The sequence below is a fragment of the Sus scrofa genome, chromosome 1 (assembly GCF_054392235.1).
Source record: "Sus scrofa isolate SSC_HxYL_T2T_F1_AM1 chromosome 1, Sscrofa_HxYL_maternal_Yorkshire_Landrace_v2.0, whole genome shotgun sequence".
In the NCBI taxonomy this organism is placed as follows: domain Eukaryota; kingdom Metazoa; phylum Chordata; class Mammalia; order Artiodactyla; family Suidae; genus Sus; species Sus scrofa.
Window position 1 is genome coordinate 43278391 of NC_139383.1, and position 24001 is coordinate 43302391.

Below are 24001 nucleotides of genomic sequence, written 5' to 3' on the forward strand. Positions count from 1 at the left end.
TCAAAAATCATATTTCCAGTCAATAAAGGAAAGTATAAAAATAACCTTCCATTCTGCATCAACATATCAGGATTTATTTTTTTTCAGGCCAGTGGATTCTTTGAAAACATTTTAATCATGTCAATTGTTTAAACACAATAAAAACTATACCTAATTTTCTTTGTTAGAGGATCAAACTGGAATCTTAATTCTATTATAACTATATAAAAGACTTGAGTTTTCTGACATTGTTAAAGATACGCTTTTCGATTTACATGTGGTATTCTAAAATTTGTAATAGGGATTTTATTGTAATCTTCTGAAGTTCTCCTGAAACTTTAACAATACAGTTCTGTTCTTGATTGAAAAGCTTTACTTCCAACAAGCCTATGTATTCTTTATGTGTGTATCACATTTGACTTCTTTAGCCTTCCCCGAGAGCTAAACCTGCCTGGCTGGTGGAATTAACTTGAACCAATTCTAGAGAAAATTCAAAATCAGCCACAAGGAGGATCCCTAAAGTTCACTGTCGGCCAACCCACAGCATTTGGGTGGTCAGAACCTACCTACTCTGAAAGGCTAGGTCTAGAGACCAGGTTAACCCTTCAGATGCAGCGTATCAGACATTCTGTTTCCAAATTTAATAAACTCAAAATGTGGAAGGTGATGCCAATACCTACTCCTCAGAATAACATTTTCTATGTCTGGTTTCCATATTTGGGGGGGGGGGTGTTTTATTTTTCTTGCTTTCCATGTTGTTCACATTCATTGGTAGTCTCTATAGTAGGGCTGTTGCTGTCCGTGTCCCATCTTGCAAGTGGTGACACTCCCCCACCCCACCCCAGGGTATATGCGGAGCCATTACCTGCATGAATCCCCTTCACCGTCACTCGGAGGACACACAGGAAGCTGTGGTAACTGTCCCCGTGACACCCTTGTCTGTTGTTCTTATACCAGTTCTACTGTCTCCCTTCTTAAAGGCTTAATAAAGCGTCTAAAGTGATGTTTGTAAAAGTGAACTTGACAGAAATGTTAAATTAGGCTCAGCTAAATTGTCTATGTAAATACTCTGATGTAAGATATAGGCCAAGAAAAGAAATAGGATACACATGCTGGACCTGATCTCACTAAGGAGTAGGGTATAAGTTATTTATCTTCTGTGTGTAAATGGTTTTTAGGCTACCCTTCTTCATATTTGGTTGGAACCTTAAGCCTAGGGTGCATCAAATCACCAGAAGGAAAGCTTTTGTATCAGGCACATTTTTTTTCCTTTTCTTTTCTTTTTGTTTGTTTTCTTGTTTTCTGGCGGTGCCTGTGGCATGTGGAAGTTGGGCCAGGCATTGATTTGCCACTGCAGAGACAATGCCAGATCCTTAACCCACTGCATCACAAGAGAATTCCTGTATCAGGCACACTTTTATATAGGGACAAACTTGGCTTAATTTAGGACTCCAATAATAGAAAAATCCAAGGCAATGTTGAAAGATGGCTTAATATTTCACATTTGACTTTTACAGTGCCTGCTGATACATAAAGGAGCCTGGTAGCATAGCAAAATTGGGAATCAGGTGAATTGGGTTCCAGGACGGAAGGATCACAACCAGCAGTTGTCTTACTTGATTTGGTGTGGGTGACTACTCTCCCCTCCCTGAAATCCTTGGCCCTTGGCCTCCTGGACATGACGTGCATGTGGTTTTCCTTACCAACCTCTTCTGGCCTCAGCTTTTTTTTTTCTTTTTTTTCTTCTTTTTAGGGCTGCACCTGCAGCATCTGGAGGTTTCCTAGGCTAGGGGTCCCATCAGAGCTACAGCTGCTGGCCTATGCCACAGCCACAGCAATGCCAGCTCCAAGCCGTGTCTGCGACCTACACCACAGCTCACGGCAACGCCAGATTCTTAACCCACTGAGTGAGGCCAGGGGTCGAACCCACAACCTCATGGTTCCTAGTTGGATTTGTTGCCAGTGCACCACAACGGGAACTCCTGGTCTCAGCTTTTCTGCTCCTTACCTAATTTCTCCTCCTCTCCCAAACCTTTAATGTTCAAGTGACCCAGGGCTCTTTTCTATCCCCATCCCCTTCCCCATTATTCTCACTGAATCCTAGGGCTCCCCAAACCTATCCAGTCACTGATGATTCCTTTCCTGAACTCCAGACTCCTGTTTCCAACTCCTAGTCAGTGTATCTCCTTGGTTAGGACATCTCCACCTCAGCATATTCCAAATAACACTCCTGATCTGGTCCCCAACAAACTTGTTCCGTTCCCAGGTTTACCCATCTTGGTAAATTAGAGACTTATCTTTCTAATTGCTTAGGCCAAAAACTTGAGTCATCCTTGACAATTTACTTTCTCTTGTACCTCACCTGATCTGTTAGCAAATCCTGTGGAATCTCTGAAATATACCCAGAATCTGTACCTTTCTTCACACATTTGCTGCTGTCGCACCAATCCAAGCCACTGTTCTCTCTCACTTTGCTTCCCTAGAGGGTATTCTCTGCACAGTAATCTGAGTGATCCCATCAGATAATATTACTTCTTACCTCAAACCCTCCAGCAGCTCCCATCTTATCCTGGGTAAAAGCCAAAGTCCTTATAATAATGATCTCTACGGCCCTGCACATCTGGCCACATGCTGCCTTTTCAACATCGAACACTAAACTCACTATTCCAGTAGTTCTCCAGACATGAAGCAGCCCCAGGACCTTTTCACCTGCTGTTCTGTCTGTGGAGTACTCTTCCTCTAAAAGTCACTCCTCACCTCCTTCAAGAGTTTGCTCAAATGTCACCTCAGTGAAGCCTACCCTATATCCTGTCCAAAATTGCGAAACATTTCTCCCCATAGCACTTTCATCATCTAACATACATGGTGCTAACCAAGGGTGAGGGAACTCTAGAATGGACAGTAGAAGACAGAGACCTGTATCATTTGCTGCCTCCAGATCAGCTGCTGTGCTGGGGGCTGTGGCTTGTACCACATCCAGCGCTGCAGCTGCCGTGGGCACTGCAGGTTGATGGAGCTTGGGATACTCTGCTGACATGCTCCGGGATCTAATTTTTAGAGGCCAGACTGATGAATTAAATGGGAATTGATCTTCTTCCTTTAGGTCTTTTAAGGTACTATTTTCTGCTTTTTGCCTCAGGATATTTAAAATTTGCAGTCTTGCTCAGAGGAGAAATGTATGGGCAGTTTCAGAGGCTCTCACTGGTCCGTCCCTACTTTTTATTCACAGGCCAAGGGACCAATGTGGATATGTGGGTGTTCTGGCAACTTGCAAGTATTATCTCTTTCAATTACACATTCAGGGACTGGGGACATAACCACAGGGTTAGTCTCTGGACCAAGCGGACCTACTGAAGTAGGCCTGGGCTAGAAGTCCATCTCTTACCTGGCTGTCATCCATATTCACTCTACTAGGGACCATAATTTATATCACGCTGGATATCATTGTCATCTCAGACCTTGTGTTCAGCAGTTGTCAAAATACTGGACTATTTCCTTTCCCCAGGGTATAGGTTACCCAAGTAAATATCTGCCAGTCCCTTTGTAGAAGGACTGGGGTATCCTTGTCATATAGGCTTGCCAAGGTGTTGCAGGGTGCATCTTCCTGAGGCTCTGGCCTTTCCTTCAGTTAGTGGGTTCCAAGTCTAAAGATTAGTTTAGGTCCAGAAGCTCATCAAAGAATGCTGACTTTTTATTGGCACAACTGCCGTTAGTCTCTTCACGATCCTTCCTCTTGATCCGTGCATCAGAATCACTCAGAAGGCTGTGTTAAACTACAGATTGCTCATCCACTCAGCCAGAGTTTCTGAGTAGGTCTGGGCTGGGGCCTGAGAATTGGTGCCTCTCACAATTTTCCAGATGATGCTGATGCTGCTGGTCAGAGACCACACTTTGAAAACACTGTACAGATCAATCTGGGGACTCCCCATGAGCTCCAGCCATTTTCCCAACCTTCTGTGCTTCAGTCACCCCCTGCTGCTCTAACCTGCTGTTCAGTGAGCAGTTTGCCCCCACCTTGCTTCGGACAGTTAAACATTGTCACCTGGCCTCTAGGGCTCTGGGATCTTCCCTCTCCGTGTGAATCAATCGTTGGATGTAGGCTGCCCCCAGGGAGAGGACCTGTCCTTGTGCCAGGGCTCTGGGCAATGGGGACTGGCCGGGAGCTCTCAGCTGTCAGCACTAAACAACTGGGAAAATTGGGTGTATGGGGCTTGAAGGGAAAATGTGGGTGGTGCTTTTCTGACCCTACCATGAATCTACCAGCATCAGCCTCACAGCCAGGACTGGGGTGACAGGAGTGAGATTTGCCTCAGGTACAAAATTTAAGGGGACACCAAAAGATTAAATAATCAAGGTAAACATTTTGAAGCCACATTTCAAAAAGCAAAATGCAAAAAAATTCCATGATAAGCAAAATTTCAGATTTTTAAATAAAGGCAGGATCAGTGTTATGGATCTTTCTGTTTCCCTTGCAATCTGTCTACACCCACTGGAAGTTAAGTTCTGAGAGGGCCAGGGTTTCTGTTTGCCTTACTCACTGATGTACCCCCAATTCTTAGAAGAGTTCCTGGCACATACTAGATGCTCAGTTAATCTTTGTTGAATGAGACATTTAAGACCTGTAAGGGAAGCATGACCATTTGTCTGCACTTGCCCATTTCTCCCTCTTCTCCCAGTATTTCTCAGTTAGTACCGACTAGACAAAAGAGGCTTCTTCATCTTGGAGCCAGGAGAATTGGAGGGAGCTTTGTGCCATGGAGGGAAAGCACCTGACAAAAATAGCACATATTTTATTGTTAATGTCAATTGTGAAGTGTGTTTAAAAGTATTTCTTTAGTGATTTCATCATCAGATTTAAAGGATAGATGCAATGCATGTCATTATACTAACTAACCACAGCTATTAGTTGTCATCTTGTATAATTATGAGAAACAGCTGTCAGAACTGCTCCTAAAAAGCTGCCCTGCCCCCAAGGATTAGATGGATTTAGGATTCCAGGACCAAAAGCAGAAGAGCAGATCTTCATGCAAGTGGCAAGTGTCATGGTCAGCAGGTTCCTGTCCTCCCCTGCTTTTTATCTCCATGAGACATCTGATTATTCCACCAGGAGCACCAAGGTTTATGTTTCAACCAGGAATGGCTGAAATGGCAGACCTTTTGCACATGACACTGGAAGAAGATGTGACCAGAACTGCAGGGCACTAGCTCTGGTGAGTCCCCTCCTTATTGCCCTCTCTGCACCCACGACCAGTTCTAATTTATTTACTCAGTAAAGGAAACTTGGGAGTCCCTGGGGCAGAAGAGAATCTCAGGGGATTAAAGGCAACTCCCACTCACTATAGAAAAATGAGATTGTTTCTGTCCCTCCAAAGCGAAGTGCAAAACAAATCCCAAGCATCCGATCTCCAGTGTCATTTCAAACCAAACCAAACCAACCAATCAAACAAAAAGCCTGCCAAGCAAAAATTTAGACCCGAGAAATTTCAGAAGCAGAGGACCTGAGTCTGGTCATCCTGCCCCTCTCTGGAGCAAGAGCCATGTATGTGGCAGGGAGTTGGGTGATGCCAGGGTGTTGATGATGTCCTGCCTCATGACATGTACCAACTGCCATCCTCCCAGGCACAGAGAGATCTGAGTGGACAATTGAGAAGATATGGGAAGAGGAAGGAACTGCCTGGTATTGAGCACCTACTCTGCTTGGTGTCATATTAGACACTTGATGTACCTTGGTCTGTATGTATGAGATAGGTAGATAATAAATACTTAGTTCTCATAGCAATTATGTAAGAAAGGTAACATCAACTCTGTTTATAGATGGAAACATGATCAGAGGGGGCTATGTTAATTTTTCAAGGTCACACAGCTAACAAATGGCTTCTGGAGGAGGAGAAACTGATTCCAAAATCAGTGCCCCAAGTCACCTATATATATCATGACAATTCCCCCAAAGAAATATGACTATATCAGGGCAAGGCCAAAGTCAGAAGGGTCTTGTCTCATCTCCCATTCAGTCATGGAGTGCTTTCAGAGAGAAAAGTGTGGGCAGCCCTCTCCTACAGGCACTTGGGTTGAGGGCAGTTCCCTTTTCTTTACAGGCAGACCTGGGCAGCTGCATATGCAAAGCAGGGGATTTCTCCACACCTTAGCCCTGGTTCAGCACCTAAGGAAAGGCAGTAACACCTCAAGGCGGCTGTGCTTCGCCACGCCAAGCCGGGCTGTGGCATCCGCTGGGCTCTGGGCACTGTCGCGGCGGAACACTGTGAGGCTGCCCTGGGGGATGGCGAGGTGCAGCCCGGCCAAGTAGCCCTTTTTTTTTCCCCCCATCAAATGTGTGAAAGTACTTTTTTTCATGGGGAGCTTTTGCTCATTAAAAAGCTGGACCCTAGATAACTGTCCGGAAGGGGTTTTGTGTGTCCGTTTCCTGTGCTTACTTCCCTTGAACAAAGGTGGCTCTGACAAGTCCCAGTCCCCCGGAAAGGGAATCTAGGCCAGCCCGTTCTCTCTGTGGCTCACACCACTAGGGGGCGTGGAGGATCGCTGACAAAGGAACTCAAAAGCCTGGGATGCCTGAACTCACCAGCTGAAGCTGGAGACCTGCCTGCATTCAACTCATGATGAAAAAGTTTCTTCCAAAAGCAGGCCCCTTGGGCGCTCCAGGCAGACACACAGGCCCACTGAGGGCTGGGCCAGAGCCGGTGGGGGCGGGGAACCCCATTTGAGCATCACAGAACAGTGCTCCTTCTTCTGAAGACTTTGCACCTGAAGAGCTAGACTGTGGCAGGGCCTTGAAGCCCTGAGAGCCTTGAAGCCAGAGTCCATTTTATAGAAGCGCAGACTCTGAAAGAATATACGTTCAGTAATGTGATTCCTTTGGGAGGTGGGGAACAGGCAGATTCCTATCCACAAGATCCTCAGATTTGTGTTAATCAGAAATTTAAAACAAAAAACAAAACAAAAAAAAAAAACACACAGAATCTCCCACAAGCAATAGCCTGCATTATTTTTTTGTGGTTGAGACATCATCGACATAGAGTAGGTTTAAAGTGTACAACGTGTTGATTTGATGCATTTATACAGTGTATGATCACCACTATCATGCCAGCCAACCTCCATCACGTTAAGTAATTACCATTTCTTTTTTGTGGTGAGAACAATTAAGACCTAGTCTCTTAGCAACTTTCAATTATATAATACAGTATTATTAACTGAAATCATCATGCTGTGCATTAGATCTCCAGAATTGATTCATCTTCTAGCTGTACGTTTGTGGCCTTTCGCCAACATCTCCCCATTTCCTCCACTTCCTGGCCCTGGTAACCACCCTTCTACTCTGTTTTTATTCAGCTTTTTTAGATTTCACATACAAATGATGTCATTACAAGATTTGTCTTTCTCGGTCTGGATTATTTCATTTAGCACAATGTCCTGGAGCTCCATCCATGTTGTTGCAAGCAGCAGGATGTACTTTCTCATGGATGAATACTGTCCAATTGTATACATGTCTGTCTTCTTTCTTCCTCATTGATAAATGCTTGTTTCCTTATCTTAGCTGCTGTGAATAATGCTGCATTGAACATGGTGGTGTAGATCCTATTTTCCTTTCCTTTGAATATATACCCAGTAATGAAATTGCTGGATCATATATAGCTCTATTTTTAATTTTTTGAGGAACCGCCATACTGTTTTCCATAGTGAATGGACCAATTCACATTTCCACCAACACTGCGCAAGTGTTCCCTTTTCTCCAAATCGTTATCAACATTTGTTCTCTCTCTCTTTTTAATGATAGCTATTCTAACAAGTGTGAAGTGATATCTCATTGTGGTTTTGACTTGTGTTTCTGTGGTGATTCATGATGTTGAGCACCTACCTTTTCATGTACCTACTGGCCATTTGTATGTCTTCTTTGGAGAAATACTTATTCAGCTTCTCCGTTTTAAAGTCAAATTGTTTGGAGTTTTTTTTGTTTGTTTGTTTTTGTTTTTTGGTGTTGAGTTGTATAAATTATTTATATACTGGAGAAATTAATCCCTTATCAGGAATATATAATTTATTTATTAAATTAAAAAGTAGGCTTCTGGAAACGCAACAGAGGAGATTCACTCATACTTTTTAAAAATCTGCCTTTACTAGCACTTACTGTTTGCCAGGCTATGCCAAGCCTGAGGAATCTGTAAAAGATATTTGTTATTGTCTGGCCACCATTATCTGAGCCACCCTCCTTATTTGAGGAATTCCCTCCCCATCTCTGACCAGGCTGAAAACATCAGCTACTCACCTTCATTCAGAGTATGTGCACTTTGACCAGGGCTTAGCCAATCCGGTGCATGCACCTCAGTGTATTGGGAGCAGAGAGGCCAGGACGAAGGAGGGGGGCCAACCCACCAACAGGGAGGGCTGTGGCAGATGCTGCAGCAACGTCTCATTTCCAGGAACAGCTGGCAATTTCCGTGGAAAGGCAGTGCATTCTGGATATCAGGTGACCTGGTTTGGTGGTGTAATTTTGAATGTGGCCCTCCCTCGTGTCTTTTAGTTTCCTTTTTTTCATACCTAATTCTGATTTTTCCCACTGGTTCAATGAGCTACTGCATTCCTTTTAGCTAAGTCCCTGTGTACTTAAATCAACACAGATGGGTTTTGTTCTTCACAGCTAAGAACCCTGATTGACCAGGAAGAAAAAAAATTAAGTCTGAATCATGTCCCTCAAGAGCTTGGCACACACGTGATTTCAATACAGTCCGTGTTCTGGAGGAAAGACGGGACTCTTGGAGCTTCAGTAAGGAACACAAAGGCCTTTGACTGCAAGGAACTCAGTCTACTGGGAGAGATGGATACATCAACAGGTAGTTGTATAGCAATGTCATAAAAACAGTGCTGGAGATGTACTCAGGGAGAGATGGAAGCATCAGGAGCAGCACAGCCCAGCTCTGGCAAGCCAGGGTGCTGATGGAAGAAGGCTTTGGAGACAGGCCTGTGATGTTTGACCCAAGCCCTAAAAGAAGAGTAAAAGTAAGTCAGACAAAAGCAGAGGAGCCTTGCAAAAAAGAAGCCCTTCCCTGTGCAAAAGCAAAAGCCCAAAGGAAATTCAACATGGAATGTGTGAAGTTAAGCAGTTTGGTGTGGCTAGAACCACTATATTTCTAGAAAAGAATAAAAAAGTTGGAGTTTCCATTGTGGCTCAGCGGGTTAAGAAGCTGAATGGTATCCAGGAGGATGTGAGTTCGATCCCCAGTCTTATTCAGTGTGTTAAGGATCTGGTGCTGTTGAAAGCTGCAGCATAAGTTGCAGATGCAGCCCAGATCCCATGTTGCTGTGACTGTGGTGTAAGCCAGAAGCTGCAGCTCCAATTCAACCCCTAGCCTGGGAACTACTATATGCTGCAGATTCAGCCATTAAAAAAAAAAAAAAGAATAAGAAAGTTGTCTTGAGCCAAAAGCAAGAGGTGTGCTTTGAGTACAAGACTTGGATGTAGAGGTGAGACTTGGGAATAGCTCCCTAGAGGAAAGGGAGATGCTGAGGACGAAGGATAAGGAAAAGGTTCAGTGATGCAGAGAGCCCAGGAGAGGCTGTAGAGCATAATATTTTAGTAGAACTAACCCATGTGGTCAGAGATTTTCTCCAGAAATATTTAGCTACAAATGTATAACAGGAAAAAAAAAAAAAAAGACATTGTTCCAGAATTTAGGGGTTTTTGAGAAAATGAAGGCACCTGGGCTTGGGACCCTGACCTAATCAGGTTTCTCAAGTAGAACACAAGCCACACGATTGAAACATGGTGGATCAAGATGTTCTTCGCATCTTTGTATGTTGTATGTTGACACAGAATTCGTTTCCTCCATGAGGAAACTGTTCAAGCACTCTTTAAACATTTTAAGGAAAAAACTTGAAATAATTATAGCAAACACTTTTAGAGGGCTTTCTATGTATGAAGCACTTATTTAATCTTCATAAAAACTCCCCCCACCAAGGCAGGCATCATTATTAACCCATTTTACAGATAGAGGAACTAAAGGGAAGACAACTTAAGTGACTTGCCAAAAGTCACACCGGGTGCAAGTGGGAAAGCTAAGATCTAAACCCAGATGGTCTGGCTCCAGAAGTGGTGCCCTTAACCATACACTCTATTATATCTCCTTGGAAATGTCACCACATCCTCACAGGTAGGGGCCAAATTATATCCCCTCAAATTTTATATGTTGAAATCCTAGCCCCCTAATATCTCAGAATGAGACTGACTATGGAGAAAGGGCCTTTAAAGAAGTGATCATGCTAAAATGAGTGCATTACAGAGTTCCCATTGTGACTTAGCAGTAATGAACCCTACTAGTATCCATGAGGATGCAGGTTCGATCCCTGACCCTGTTCAGTGGGTTAAGGATCTGGCATTGCCATGAGCTGTGGTATAGGTCACAGATGTGGCTTGGATCTTGAGTTGCTGTGGCTATGGTGTAGGCCGGCAGCTGCAGCTCCGATTAGACCCCTAGATTGGGAACTTCCATAGGCAGTAGGTGCAGCCCTAAAAAGACAAAAAATTAAAATAAAATAAAAAATAAAATGAGTGCCTTAGGATGGACCCTGGTCCAATCTAACAGATATCCCCATGAACAAGGGACTTTGGACATAGAAGTAAGATAATGTGAAGACACAGGGAGAAGACTGCCATCAAAAAGCAGAAGAGAGGTCTCAGAAGAAACCAACTGTGCCAATGCTTTGATCTTGAACTTCTAGCCTCCAGAAATTTGAGAAAATAAATTTCTGTGGTTTCAGCCACCCAGGCTGTGGTACTCCGTTATAGCAGCACTAGCAAACTAATACTCTCTCAAGACTATGGGTTAAAGGAGGAGGGAGAGAAAAGGGAGGCAAGAAAGAAATTAATCTTTTAAGCAAATTCCCTTCCTCATTTAAAATAAAGAATATGCATTTCATTAGATAAGAAAAGCTTTCATTGGATAATATTTTAAGAGAATTAATTTGGAATTCAGTTCTATAATGGGAATAAAATATGGCAGCAACGGTGTCCATTTATATTGAAGTAGTATCATGGACAGGAAAGGGCAGCTTAATTAAGGCCAAAGTGTGCTTGTTAATTGGCCATCTCCTCTCCAGTGAACCTACCAAGGGGATGCCATAAACAATTAGAGAGCAGGGATTTATTGATTGAAGATGAGGTAGGCTGGTATTAAGTGCACTGTGTTTCCTTAGAGGGCGGCAGTCCTCTCATTAATAATGAATTCAGTCTTTCCTCATGTCTTCTGAGTTTCCTACTAATGCTGGAATTATTGGTGTGACACATGAGGCCTTCCAGCAATTAGAGGCAATCGAGAGATTCTTAGAAAGTGCAATAGTATATTCCAGGGGAAAACGAAATTTCCAACATATTTTTTCTCTAATGAATTTCAACCCCCATGTATTTGGTACTGACTACCTGCAAGGTGGTGCCGCCAGCTCTGGTGTTTCACCAGGGTCAGGATTCTGGAAGATGGGTAGCCTGAGGCCTTTCAGAGGTCTGTTTACTGAGAAATAAATTAAGGAGTGTCCCAGTCACAGATCTGAATTGTTTTAAGATTGCAAATCCTCATTTGTAGATGAAAAAATTCAAACTTCGAATGTTGTCACATTTTCAGTTCCTGCTCCATGCTTTCTAGAGCCATGTGTTTCATGTTCCAAAAAGTTCAAAATCAGGCAGTTTAATTGAGTGTTTAATTTTTACAGAAAGTATTGTCTCATCCTTTTCTACACCCGAGAGTCTGGATTGCCCTTTTCCTGACTTACTTCTCACTAGCTTGAAGGGCATCAACATTCTGTGTCATATAGGGTCAACATCATGGACATTTCTGGAAAACCCCATCCAGAGTCAGAGAAATGGTCAAGAACATTTTTTTTTTTCCTCAAGAAGACTGACTTTCAAATATCAATTGAAGTGCATGCATGAAAAAGCTACTCGATTCTCAGAGTTCCTGCTGAGGCTAAGCAGGTTAAGGACCTGACATTGTCTCTTTGAGGATGCAGGTTCGATCCCTTGCCTCACTCAGTGGCTTAAGAATCCATCATTGCCCCCAAGCAGTGGCATAGTGTTGTAGATGTAGCTCAGATCCCATGTTGCTGTGGCTGTGGTGTAGACCGGCAGATGTAGTTCTGATTTGATACCTAGCCCAGGAACTTCCATATGCTGGAGGTGCAGTCATAAAAAGAAAAAAAAAAAATGCTGCTTGATTCAGAGTAGGGGAAGGAGGGATTTTGTAATTCTTAGAGATAATATACAGTGGTTGGCACTCAATCTAATTTTGAGTAAATGAATGGGAAAAGAAGAAAGCATGAGAGGAAGAGGCAAAAATAGAGACAGGTAGAAATGATGAATAGAAAGAGATGGTTTAAAAGACGTGATGCAGAGACAAAAGCGGAGAAAGATTTGCTTAGGCCCAGAGACACAGGCAGATACACACTCCTGTAGAAATATAGGAGTTCTTATCATGGCTCAGCAGTTAACAAACCCAACTAGCATCCATGAGGACATGGGTTTGATCCCCGGCCTTGCTCAGTGTGTTAAGGATCTGGCATTGCCATGAGCTGTGGTGTAGGTCACAGATGAGGCTTGGATCCCACGTTGCTGTGGTGTAGGCCAGCAGCTACAGCTCCGATTTGACCCCTAACCTGGGAACCTCCATATGCCGGCCCTAAAAAGACAAAAATGAAAGAAAGAAAGAAATACACAGTCATAAGGGGGTCAGACACAACTTTCAGGACATTCTGCTCCTTGTCTTAAGATATTATTACGATTACTTTAAGAGCTGTGTCGAATTTCCCACACCAAGAGAAAAGCAAAAAACACAAATTTAAAAATATAAGAAATAGACCTTGTTCCACAAACCAAAATGAAAAGGGGGGGGCAGATCTGACTGGGTTGATGATTTATTTCTCACTTCTACATTTTTGCCACATGTGAGCATGTGCATGGGCACACACATACACACATGTGCCCATACCAGACACACATGTACACACAAAACCGATGCTCTGCGATAATGAGAGCATCTGCTCTTCTGCTGTGGCATGGCTGGGCAGTCATTCAGAGCGGGGGGGGGGGGGGGGGTTGCAGTGATGGTGATTTACATCAACCAGAACAAGGGCCACAGCTGGCTGGGCTGACAGGGCTGTAAACTGTGGTTGGTTTGACTATTTGTGGAAGTGGCCAGAGGCCGTTGGTAAACAGACTCAAAACTGCACTCATTCATTTTTCTTTTTTCATTTTAGAAGCCAGGCTTGGGCGCCCTGCCAGGCCCAGGCCCATCGCCTGTCTCATCACTGCTGTCTTTATTTCACTCCCTCACTAGTCAAAATGCAGGCTGCGTGGCCTGAACAGGCTGCGAACAGTTGAGTAAGAAGAAATATCTGAGTCGAAAGAAAGGAGTTTTTAAAAAAATTTATGGCCACACCCATGGCACATGGAAGTTCCCAAACCAGGAACTGAATCCAAGCTGCAGCTGCGGCAACGCTTAATCCTTTAACCCTCTTTCCAGGCCGAGGATCGAACCTGCCCTTCCACAGCGACCCGAGTCCCTGCAGTCAAATTCTTGATCCACTGTGCCACATCAGGAAACCCGAAAAGACTTCAAATTTCTTGTCCTGCACTGGGGCTTCCTCATGAGTCTCATTGATTAGGATCAATCCAGTTATTCCCATGCAGCAGTATTTTTCATCTCCCATGTTTGGAACCATCTCTCTATTCCTCCTATAGTCTCTGGTCTTTTGCATCCCACCCCCTCCACACGGCTTTTTCACTACATAATTTTCAGCGTCTCAACTCTGATGATAGTTCACATTAGCAGTAAGCTATTGAACCCTGTCACATTTTAGAGTGTGTTTGCCCTTGGCGTTATCCTGAAGGCAGCAAGGAATACAAGTTCTGCTGGGAAAATACAATACTATTACAACCGGTGGTGAGGATGAATTTGTAAAGACACTTTTGTTTTCAAAACTTCCACACCCCAAGGCATTACCTGGGGTTGAGGAGTTTGGTGAATTCTAAGAAAACAGAGGAGCTTGAAAGTGTGGCTGTTCGCCACCTGCTCACAGGCCACAGGGACTTTCACAGCTGATACACAGGCGGTGGCCAGTGTCAGCAGACTGAAAATGAAAGTGGGTTGTGGATTTTTCTGTCTTTTCATCAGCTTTTTTTTTTTTTTTTTCCCCAAATGTTCTTCTCCTTTCCAGAATCATCGAAATGCCTTTCCTTTAAAGCAAAGACCATTCAGAATCAAAGGCTCATTTCCTGGAAATACAGGGCTGGACGGCAGCCATCCCTCAAATGAGGCCCCATGGAGAAGACTTGGAAATGCACGCTCCCAACTCAGGTTTCCAGTGGATGCATATTAAACCCCAAGGACTGGAAGCTGAGGTCATGGATTGCTTTCTCATTGCTGTCAAGGGTCAGTTCATCTTATACTTCCTGTCATTGTCGTCTTAGATCATGCATGACTCAATCCTTCTCAGCCCATTTCCGCACACAGATTTCTAAATCTGTGGTGAAAAAAAGTCCATTAATATCTCTACATTCAAAAAGAGATGCTAATGAGAAGAGGGAGGAGGACCCGCTATGGATTGGTAGTAATAGGGGTCAAATAAAATAGGGCAGCAAATCAGGAAATGGGGTAGTAGCAGTCATTTGAGGAAGTTAAGCAGACTGGCCAACATCCACTTAAACGATTTCTGTTTTCCCTTGAAACTTCATTTGTGTAACTGAGGTGGCAGAGGGTTGTGGGGGGAGGAACATGAGCTTTGCTACCAGATTAATACAAATGGAAATCCTTCCTCCATTACCAGGCTCTGTGAATTGGACAAGTTTCTTAACCCTTCTCAGCCTCAGGTCAGGGAGCATTCCAAACTTTCAAAACTGTGGCAAGAAGCCCAGATCACGGATTGAGAAGTGGTTGGTACACAGAGGCACCCACTACACTGAAGAACTCAGAGTGCGCCCAGCCATGCACTGGCCTGGTACTCACTTCGATGGGGGCAAGGAAGGAGTCAAGACAGCCAGGAGGCTAGCAGGACCCCGGCGAGAGCAACATTAAACTCTCATTAGCTACTTAATTTGATTTTGTTGTCCTTATCATACCTTCACTATCATTTCCCCCAGCTTCAGGTCAAATGATGACCCAAAGAGATGACCAGATAAAATAATGTCAATAATTGTGAGGAGTTCCTGCTGTGATGCAGCAGGTTAAGATCTGGTGTTGCCGTAGCAGCAGCTCAGATTCAGTCCCTGGCCCTGGAACTTCCATACCAAAAAAAAAATTGTGAGGGGTCTGATTTTTTTACTCTGCTTGCACTCAGTTAGCCAGTCAGAGCTTCACTGATGCTGGCACAAGATGCAGACCCCTGGTCAGCAACAAAGGACATTTATTACTCACAGCAGGCAGCATGAGCTCATGTTCTCATAGCTTCCCCTTCGGCCCCAAGCCCCATGGGGCTGATGCAGAGGTGGGCCCAGGTGGATACACAGAGGGTTTAGGTCAAAGCCGAGGAGCTGTGAGCTTAGAAGACCTCTGATCTTATAGTGGGACTCTTAGCAAACCTGCCCAACCTTTGTTCTGGAGACAGACATTTTTATTATCATTGCCAGAAAACAAATATGTCCTCTGCCCCAGAAAGAGATTCTATCCGTATCCTCCGAGGCTGTTTTTTAATATAAGTATCCTTGAAACAGCAGTCTGGGGCAAAATTTGTCACAAGGCATGTAGAAGTGACACAGAGAATTTCCCTCCGCCCTGCAATAAAGAAGACATAGCCGGAGACAGAGCTCAAAGAAGACACAGTGATTACGAGGGATGTCTTAAAATTTTATTTATTTAAGCAATAAAATCGATAACCTCACATGGACTCTTAACTAGCATAGCTCTCAACTGCCTGAGAATACCGGGAGAGATGATTATCGCTCCTTTGTAGGCTAGTCTGGAAGCCGCTGCCTGCACCTGGTCACAGCACCTCTGCCATGGGGCCCAGCATCTCCTGATTCCATCACTGCCAAAGGGCCCCACAATGATGTTCTGCATCATGCAATCTCCAATAAGCCTAGAAGTGGGGCTTTAGCCCATTGAAAGGAAATGCATTAGGGATTTTTTACCTAGGTAATTAAAAAGAAAGAAATAAGTCTTTTAGGACTTACTTTGGGCTTCGTGAGATTAAACATGGTTTTGGAAAAAGAATTCCTTCAGAGGCCACATGTGGAGATTATGGAGTCCCAAGATTTTCCAAGATAAATTTTATTATGTGCTTTATGAGGTCAGACACGGTTCTCCTAAGGACCTGAGGACCTGGGAGACACCCCACCAAACAGCTCCTGGCATTTCAGATCCCACTTGGGAGCACAGAGTCCTTAAAGCTGAACCATCTTTCGAACATTATACCCTCATTGGAGGCACAGCCCTGCCCGCATTTTAAGACCATGCAGGAACCTTGTGACCTAAGTTTTGGTTCAAAAGATATTTTCATTATTTGCAGCAAGATGATGTAATTGTCATAGTAAGGAATTCAGGGACTGCCTTGTTTGAGAGTTTGGTGACGGAGCAGCTAGGGCAGGTGGGGCTGGGTGATGCAGGCAGTATCTTGTCTCCACAGAGAAGAATACAGGAGCCCCAATCTGGTTCTCAGCCCTAACCTCTCTCTCTTACTTTCCACCTCTCATCAGTCACAAGGTGCTGGTGGTGCTCCTAAATGTTTCTGTCAGATGTAATCACAATCTCTTTACAGAGGAAAAAAATATTCCTTTGTGGTTTTGTTTACATATTTTTAAAAAATCCATCTGAAATTCTTTTTTGATGCTGCATCCTGTTAGGTAGAAACCTAACCGGATTTTTCTCAAACACCCAAGAAGAGTTGGCAATTTCCCTTACCGTCCGCAACACCTCCCCATCCCATCCACAGCACACCCAAGACGCCCCCACACGTGCATGCGTGCAGGCACGCACGCACGCACACATGCGCACACAGAACAGAACCCACCCTTACTTTGTCTTTGAGGTCGCCCAGAGTTGTTTCCTTCAGTCATCTCTAGGTGTCATCCTAGAGGAGTCTCTCCAGGCTGGATTCTCAGCACAGACGCAGAGGCTTGGCTGGTCTGGGTAAACTGAATTACTTGGGCATCCTGCTCTGAGTCAGGGCCCAACCCCCAGCGGAAGGGCGCTCTCCCCCTACCCCAGCGTTCCCGTCAGCAGCGGAGAATTGCCCTCTGTGATTTCACGTGGAATCTGTCAGCACAAGCTGCCTGAGAGCATAGACAATGGAGCTCTGCCATGAACACGCAGAAAAGGAGAACAAAAACGCCAACACTTCAATGATTACATTTGGGATCTGCAATCACCCGGGGGCATCCCAGAGATCACCCAGTAGATGAAACTTACCTTTTCTTCAGAGCTTAAGCTGGCTTTCACATATCTGAAAGGTTAGAGAATATATCATTTAAAGAGGGAAATCTGTCTTCCTTTTCCATTCCCGTAAAGCACTGGTGTGTATGTGTGTACGCCTATGTATGTGTTTTACCTTGCATTTTTTTGCACGTTTTGAAGTGCTGGGAGCTGCAAATAGCTGCAGGCTTTCTGTCCTCTGCCTAAGGTGGCCACACATTATGACAGTTATTTCAGATATTCTGTTTTAGTGTCAGGACTCAGCACAATGTAATACCAAATAAAGGGCTTATTGTATGACCTTATTCACACGGGAATTTTGGTAGTAAATACGGGCACACAGAAAACCCATTTGGTAAATATTCCTTAATTCTCCTTTGGTAAAACAGAAATTCCAATAACGCCTGCATGTCTTCATCCACAGCCTAGCAGGGATCTCGCCTGTCAGCAGAAGTGAACCATCTGGTCACCGCCCTAAGGCCCCATGTTACGCAAGTGTCATTGCTTTGCACATTTGGAGCAAGCAGCTTTCTTTCCTCACCAACCATGAGAAACTGTATCTTAAACAACTGGAGCAAAAATTGCATTTGTCAAACATTAAGAACAAAATGCATTTTTGCAAGTCAGTAATCTTGTTAATAGTCAATTCAGTTTCCTGGGTATTTGAATTCTGGCTAAAAGTTTCTGACTTATTTACATAAACTAATAATGCTGCATAAAGCTATGTCTTCATACCATGAGTCCATCAGACTGAGGAATTACAACCCTATTACGGGAACCCCAGGAGTCCCAGCCAACCAGTCATTGGCAGTTGTGGTTTCCCCACCTGAGCCACACGACAGCTCAGATGTGTTACCTTCCAGGTATTTAGTCCAGGACTGAATTGCTGGTGAGGATCTTAAGCTCCATTCATTGTGTTGCAGGTTTGACTAATGCCAGGTCCTACTTTGAGTCAGCTTGATTCTGATGTGCGTTTTACACTAGGACCACAAGTATTTGAGTTGCATGATGAGGTTTTTTTTTTGGGCTGAAGAAGAAAGAACTTTTAATTTTTTCATATGTATCTGGAAGAAAAATTGAGGGGAGAAGGAAGTGCATCTGAGACACTAGTTCCTCAGTCAATCTTGGAGACCTGGAGCCTCCAAGAATGCAAAGTCCCCAGGAGTCTGCATTCATGAAGACCTCTGCTGTGAGCAGAGACCTGGGCTTTGCTGGGATAGCTGCGGCAGCTATGGAGGATAGGGGTTGCCTTTCTGCAACTTCATGAGCAGCCAGAGTCACAATGAGTGTTGGAATTTGTGGGTACGGAGAGACAACATTTGGACTCTCAGAAAAAAGCTGTAAACTGGGGAACAGGCTGAGGCCCTTTGTGAAGAGATGGGTTAAAACCAGTGAAGCAGGAGCTATTCCAGTGTCCAGTGTCCTCAGCTCATTCTCCCGTGGTGATGCTGCCAGAGAGCAGAGACCAGCCATCAGAAGCACATTAATTCTGGTCTTTTCTTGTATCTCTCAAATAGTGCCCAAAAAAAAGAGACACTGTTTGCACCCCCGGGCTCACTGGTTCAGTCTTTCTCCTTCTTCCCCGGCTTCTCACCACTCCTCATGCACTGTAAGTATACTCGGCCTCCTGCTCCCTGCTTCCCTTCTCAGCCTTTTCTGACACAACCCCCACCCCTTTCAGTGGTTCCTGACATGAATTAATCTGCTCTGAAAGATGGCTGTGAATTTTGATCAGGATCAGATGATGCAGTACAGAATGCTAAGCCGGACACACTAGGATTTTCCTCCAAGGGTGAGAGAAGGGAAAGCTGTCATTCTTATGCATTCCTCACCTTTTTTTGGCCACGCCCACAGCATGCGGAAGTTCCTGGAGCCAGGAATCAAACCCCCTCCACAGCTGTAACCAGAGCCACAATGGTGACAATGCTGGATCCTTAACCTGCTGAGCCACCAGGGAACTCCGTTGCATTCATAACTTTTGTCCCAGTGCATTGCTGACAGGACTCTAGTTGTCCCTCCAGACCAGGGAGGCCTGGGGAAATTTTGCTAACATGAAATGGTGAAATTAAAATCTGTATTTAGTTCTCCACCTTCCTTTTTCCAAAAATTTCCCTCAGCACTCTATTGCTCATGCATTTATAAAACACAGAATGCCTCTTCTATGCTAGTATTACAGAAAGAAGAAATATTCTAGAAAAGGAGACAGAGAGGTAAAGTAATTATATTGGTGTAATAAATACTATAATAGAGTTATAAAAATATAATATAAGAACAATGATTGGTTTCTGCATTTTCCCCTTCCAAAAATTCAGTGGCTTAAATAAGGAAGAAGTTATGTTTCTCTTATATAACCATCCAAGAGCAAATTGTCAAGGGATGCTGTGAAGTTACGGAGGTTTCATTGTAGCAGGGGCCAGGGCTTTTCCTCTCTTGTGGCCCATTCATCCAGGCGTTGCCCTGGTCCATGTGGGATGTGGGTCCAGCACCATACCTGCTAGATCTGCATCCTGACTGGCAAAAAGGGATAAGTGAGAAAGTGCTTCCTTTAAGAAGGTAACCTGGGAGTTCCTGTTGTTGCACAGTGGAAACAAATCCGACTAGGAACCATGAGGTTGTGGGTTCAATCCCTGCCCTTGTTCAGTGGGTTAAGGAGCTGGCATTGCCGTGAGCTGTGGCGTAGGCTGGCAGCTACAGCTCTGATTCGACCCCTAACCTGGGAACCTCCATATGCCTCGGGTGCGGCCCTAAAAAGACAAAAAGACAAAAAAAAAAAAAAAAAAAAAGGTGACCTGGAACTTTGATTCTGCTCTCATCCTAAGGGCAGCAATTTACTCATCTATTCACATCTAGTTGCAAGGGGGCCTGTGACATGCAGCCTTTTGCTGGAGAGCCATGTGCCAGCAAATGCTTAGGTTTTGTATTTAGGGGAGGGTGGGTTTGAGAGAATAACTCATGGTTTCTGCTATAATTGATGACTAAGTCACTATTTCCTAAGACTGGGTGGGGGGGCCCAAGCAGAATCCTTTGTTCTCAGCAGCAATGGCTTCTAACCCTATAGTTTCCATGCACCCCTGAACATGGGCACTGGATGAAGCCAAAATCTGGAAGAGCCAAAAGAACTCAGCAGGAAACCAGTAGACAGATTCTCTGGTAAGGTATTTGCTAAAAAGTTCAAGACTCTACGCTAAGGAATCTGGGTGGCAGATACCATTTGGCTTTCCCCCAGCACACATGTTCCACCTGCTCATGATGAAGAAGAGACTCCCTGGAGGCTTGAGAATTGGTCAACATGTTGGGGCATTCTGTGCTCATCTACTCCCATCCATGTGGGCACACATCATCATCAATGGCTCCTCACAGTCCCCCCAGATTGCATCTTATGCTTCACAGGCAGCCTCAACAATGTTCCTTCTGACAACCTGGTCGAAGACACACCAGAAACAAGACCTAAAGCAGCAGGAAGGGTGTGGGCCAGAAGGGGGTTTGAAATAGCTCACACCAGGTGGCTTAGATGCTGCCATTTCTATATGAATACTTAGATGTGGGCATCTTGACCAGAATAAAACCAAGCTAGTAATTTTTCTTTTTCTTTTCCAAAATGAAAACATACTTTGTTAGCTTCATCTGATGACAAAAATAACAGATATCCATTTTTTTTTCCAGAATTTGTCCACTGGATAGGTATAAAAATCAATGGTTGGGTTTTATGGTGGATTCTGAGATGGAGTTTATTGTGCAGAACTGTCTTTGGGGTCAACACCTGTGGAAAGAAGGAGATGAAAGCAGAATTAGGTAGAGAGAGAAGTCAAGTTGTGTTGTGATCTTGGCTGATCCGACAGGGAACTCTGGGGTGAAACAGATCCGACAGGGAACTCTGGGGTGAAATGAGCCCATCAGAGTTGTTCTCCGTTGATCTAAGATGACTGGCCTTGTACCCCTGCCTCCAACAGGAAGTTCCCCACCCTCCTCAGGAGGAGAGGACATTGGGAGAGGTGGCTGTGCAGCTGGGGCAATTCCCGAACAAGCTGACAGCAACAGGTCCTTTTCTGAGAGGGCATCTGGGCAGCACATCATGTCCCTCACACACGCACACAATTATTATTTTAAACAAAAATGTTTTAAATAATTTTAAAAATATTTAAACAAATTAGTCAAATTAATTCGTTGTCCCTTTTAGAATTCTTAATAGGCTTCTCTCTACCCAGCTTCAGATATTCTCCTGAACTTTCTTCTTAGCACTTTTATAAATTCTCACACTTTCAAGTTTTCTATTAGTAAAATAATGTAAAAAATAAACATTCTCTCTGCAGCCCAGTCCTTAATCTCATCTTGTTCCCCAATTACCTGTTATGAGAAAAACTATGAAGAATACACTTTTTACATTTCAAAAATGGTCATTTTGAGGCCACTGCATCAAGTTGGCTGCTTTAATAGCCTTCTTCCATCAGCAATGCCCCTGAATGGTCAGACTTTCTGTTTCAGGTCAGTGGAAGCCCTGCCTCTACCTGCAATAGGAAACTGAGCCGAGAGACGGTCCCCTTACGGCCTCTAACCTGCGCATCTCAGGCACGAGGTATGGACAATGGGAAGTGGACAAAATAGAGTTCTAACTCGCAGCAGCTGTCCTAGGCATTTTTCCTGCTCACTCCCATCCTACCCTACCTTTCCCCTTTCCTCCCATCTAGTTACAAGGCTTTCTAGCTCTGTACATGGATTTACGAGTCATCCACTTAGCTCTTCCCTTGTCTGGTTTTTTTTTTTTAAACAAACACCTTTCTTGAGGTATAATTTATATACCATAAAATTCACTCATTTTCAATGTATCTTGCATGATGTTTAGTAAATTTACTGTATTGTGTAACCATCACCACAATTCAGTTTCAGGACATTTTAATCACCCCCAAAAGATCTTCTGTATCTATTTACATTTAATCCCAATTCCCATCCCCAATCCCAGGCAACCACTAATCTACTTTCTGTCTATAGGGTTGCCTTTTCTGGTCCGATCAGATAAATGGAATCATACACCCTTCTAGTTTTGACTTTGCCTCTTCTGTTCAGTGAGAAATTTCAGGTTCAACCTCTGCTCTGTGGAAACTGGCCAGCCAGACACAGGTTCACATAGCTGGTAAATGACAGTGCTCTGACTCAAGTCCAAGTCTTGTGACTTCAGATTCTTTCCACTCCCTCCTGCTTTCCTGATCTGGATACATTTTCAGTGTTGAATGGAAAATTTAGTGATGGCCGTTTTAAAAAGCCTCAGAGATCACTGGCCTTCTGGGGCTGGTGACTTCTCACCACCAGAGGGTGCCCCAAAGATCTGTCTTTGAATTAGCCTTTACTTGTCACAGTTGGGCATCTTCAGAAAGAGAATGTGAATTGTGACCTGAGTGGGATCTTTCTGGGTGGGATTTTTCCTACAATACTTTTTATTCTCTTGGTCACTGGAAATAGCAATGGAGAATAACAGCTAGGGGAAATTTCTTTTCAGGCTTCTCAGATTAGGATTTCTTTTTTTAGTACAATAAAAAGGGAAACTGAGTCTGTAAAACTTAGTTTGGGAAGCTGGTGAAGCATTCTTAAGTTATGACAGCCCGTCATGGCAGAGATCCATTAACCATACTATTAAGGTGATTGTACTAATCTTTTGCATTTTTACATAACTAAATAAATTCTTTGAGGAAAGGGAATTGGAAACATGTTTTTAAATTGTTACGCAAAAAATTAAAAATAAATAAATAAATTGTTATGCAAATCCGGTATCTGTGTAGCTAAAATTAACTGGATAATAATTCAACATGACAACCAAATTTATCTTTAGAGAAGTGATTTTATTGTAGCATCTCCTCAGCTATCTGGACAAAAAAATGGCTGTACTCAGTTGTCAATTTAGACTTTAAGAGGAGTCTCTGGAATCCAGAGGCCAGTGACTCATGGCCCTCCCCCAAATGAATACCTCCTATCTGCCTCTTCCATTCTGGAAGGATAGATGGATGGGTGGGGGCTGCTCAATAGACAGGATGGGAGGTCCTGAGAAGATCTTCAGAGGAACTTAATGATGAATTCACTGAGCTCCACATCTGCCGTTGTCAAAGTCACTGGAGCCGTATGTCTGGTGGGACTGTGTCCCTGTCCCCACCATGGACTGCATGATCCCCAGAATCTGGGCTACAGCTGTGGAACCACGATTGGATCAGAGTCACAAGACTCAGGTTTTAGGACTGTATTTTTCCATACCTAGCTGTGTGTCACTCATCCTTTCTGTATCTCATTTTCAAAATCTGTAAAATGGCAATAATAATATTCCCTTAACCACCCTCTACCTCACAGGGTTGTTTCAAGGAAAAAATGGGAAGAATGCTTGACAAATGCAACTGTGATTATTATAGCACTCTGTCTGGGTGAGAAAGGGAAAATAGAGGCTGAGGAAGAGGCTCAAGGGCAGAGAAAGAGAGAAGAAAGAAACAGAGAGGGAGATGGAGAGAAGAAAATCACAGTTCCACAGGCACAATTCTCCCCCCAAAACACAAAGACCTCTTTCCTCATCTTTAGTCTAGTCACCCGCCTCTGAAAGATAAAAAAAAAATCCATTCCTGTGTTAGGAAATAATTTTGCCAATATTA

The 24001-nt window shown here is 43.9% G+C and overlaps 1 protein-coding gene across 5 annotated transcripts in view; it reads left to right on the forward strand.

Annotated features, from left to right (window-relative positions):
* The first annotated feature begins 74 nt into the window (after nt 1–74).
* LOC146406048 (uncharacterized) overlaps nt 75–24001 on the forward strand; it is a 30715-nt gene continuing 6788 nt past the window's right edge. Inside the window, exons 1-4 of one of the 5 annotated variants that reach the window (XR_014804822.1) lie at nt 75–5189; nt 8630–8822; nt 14191–14405; nt 14800–17683. Coding sequence is in view for 3 of the 5 variants with exons in the window: in XM_084958167.1 (XP_084814293.1) it covers nt 18661–18987; nt 21861–21951 (418 nt within the window). In the remaining 2 variants the exon portion in view is untranslated. Of the gene's footprint in view, nt 5190–8629; nt 8989–14190; nt 14406–14799; nt 18988–21860; nt 21952–24001 lie in introns of those variants that run through there. The other 4 variants (XM_084958169.1, XR_014804824.1, XM_084958170.1 and 1 more) reach the window with 4 other exon arrangements.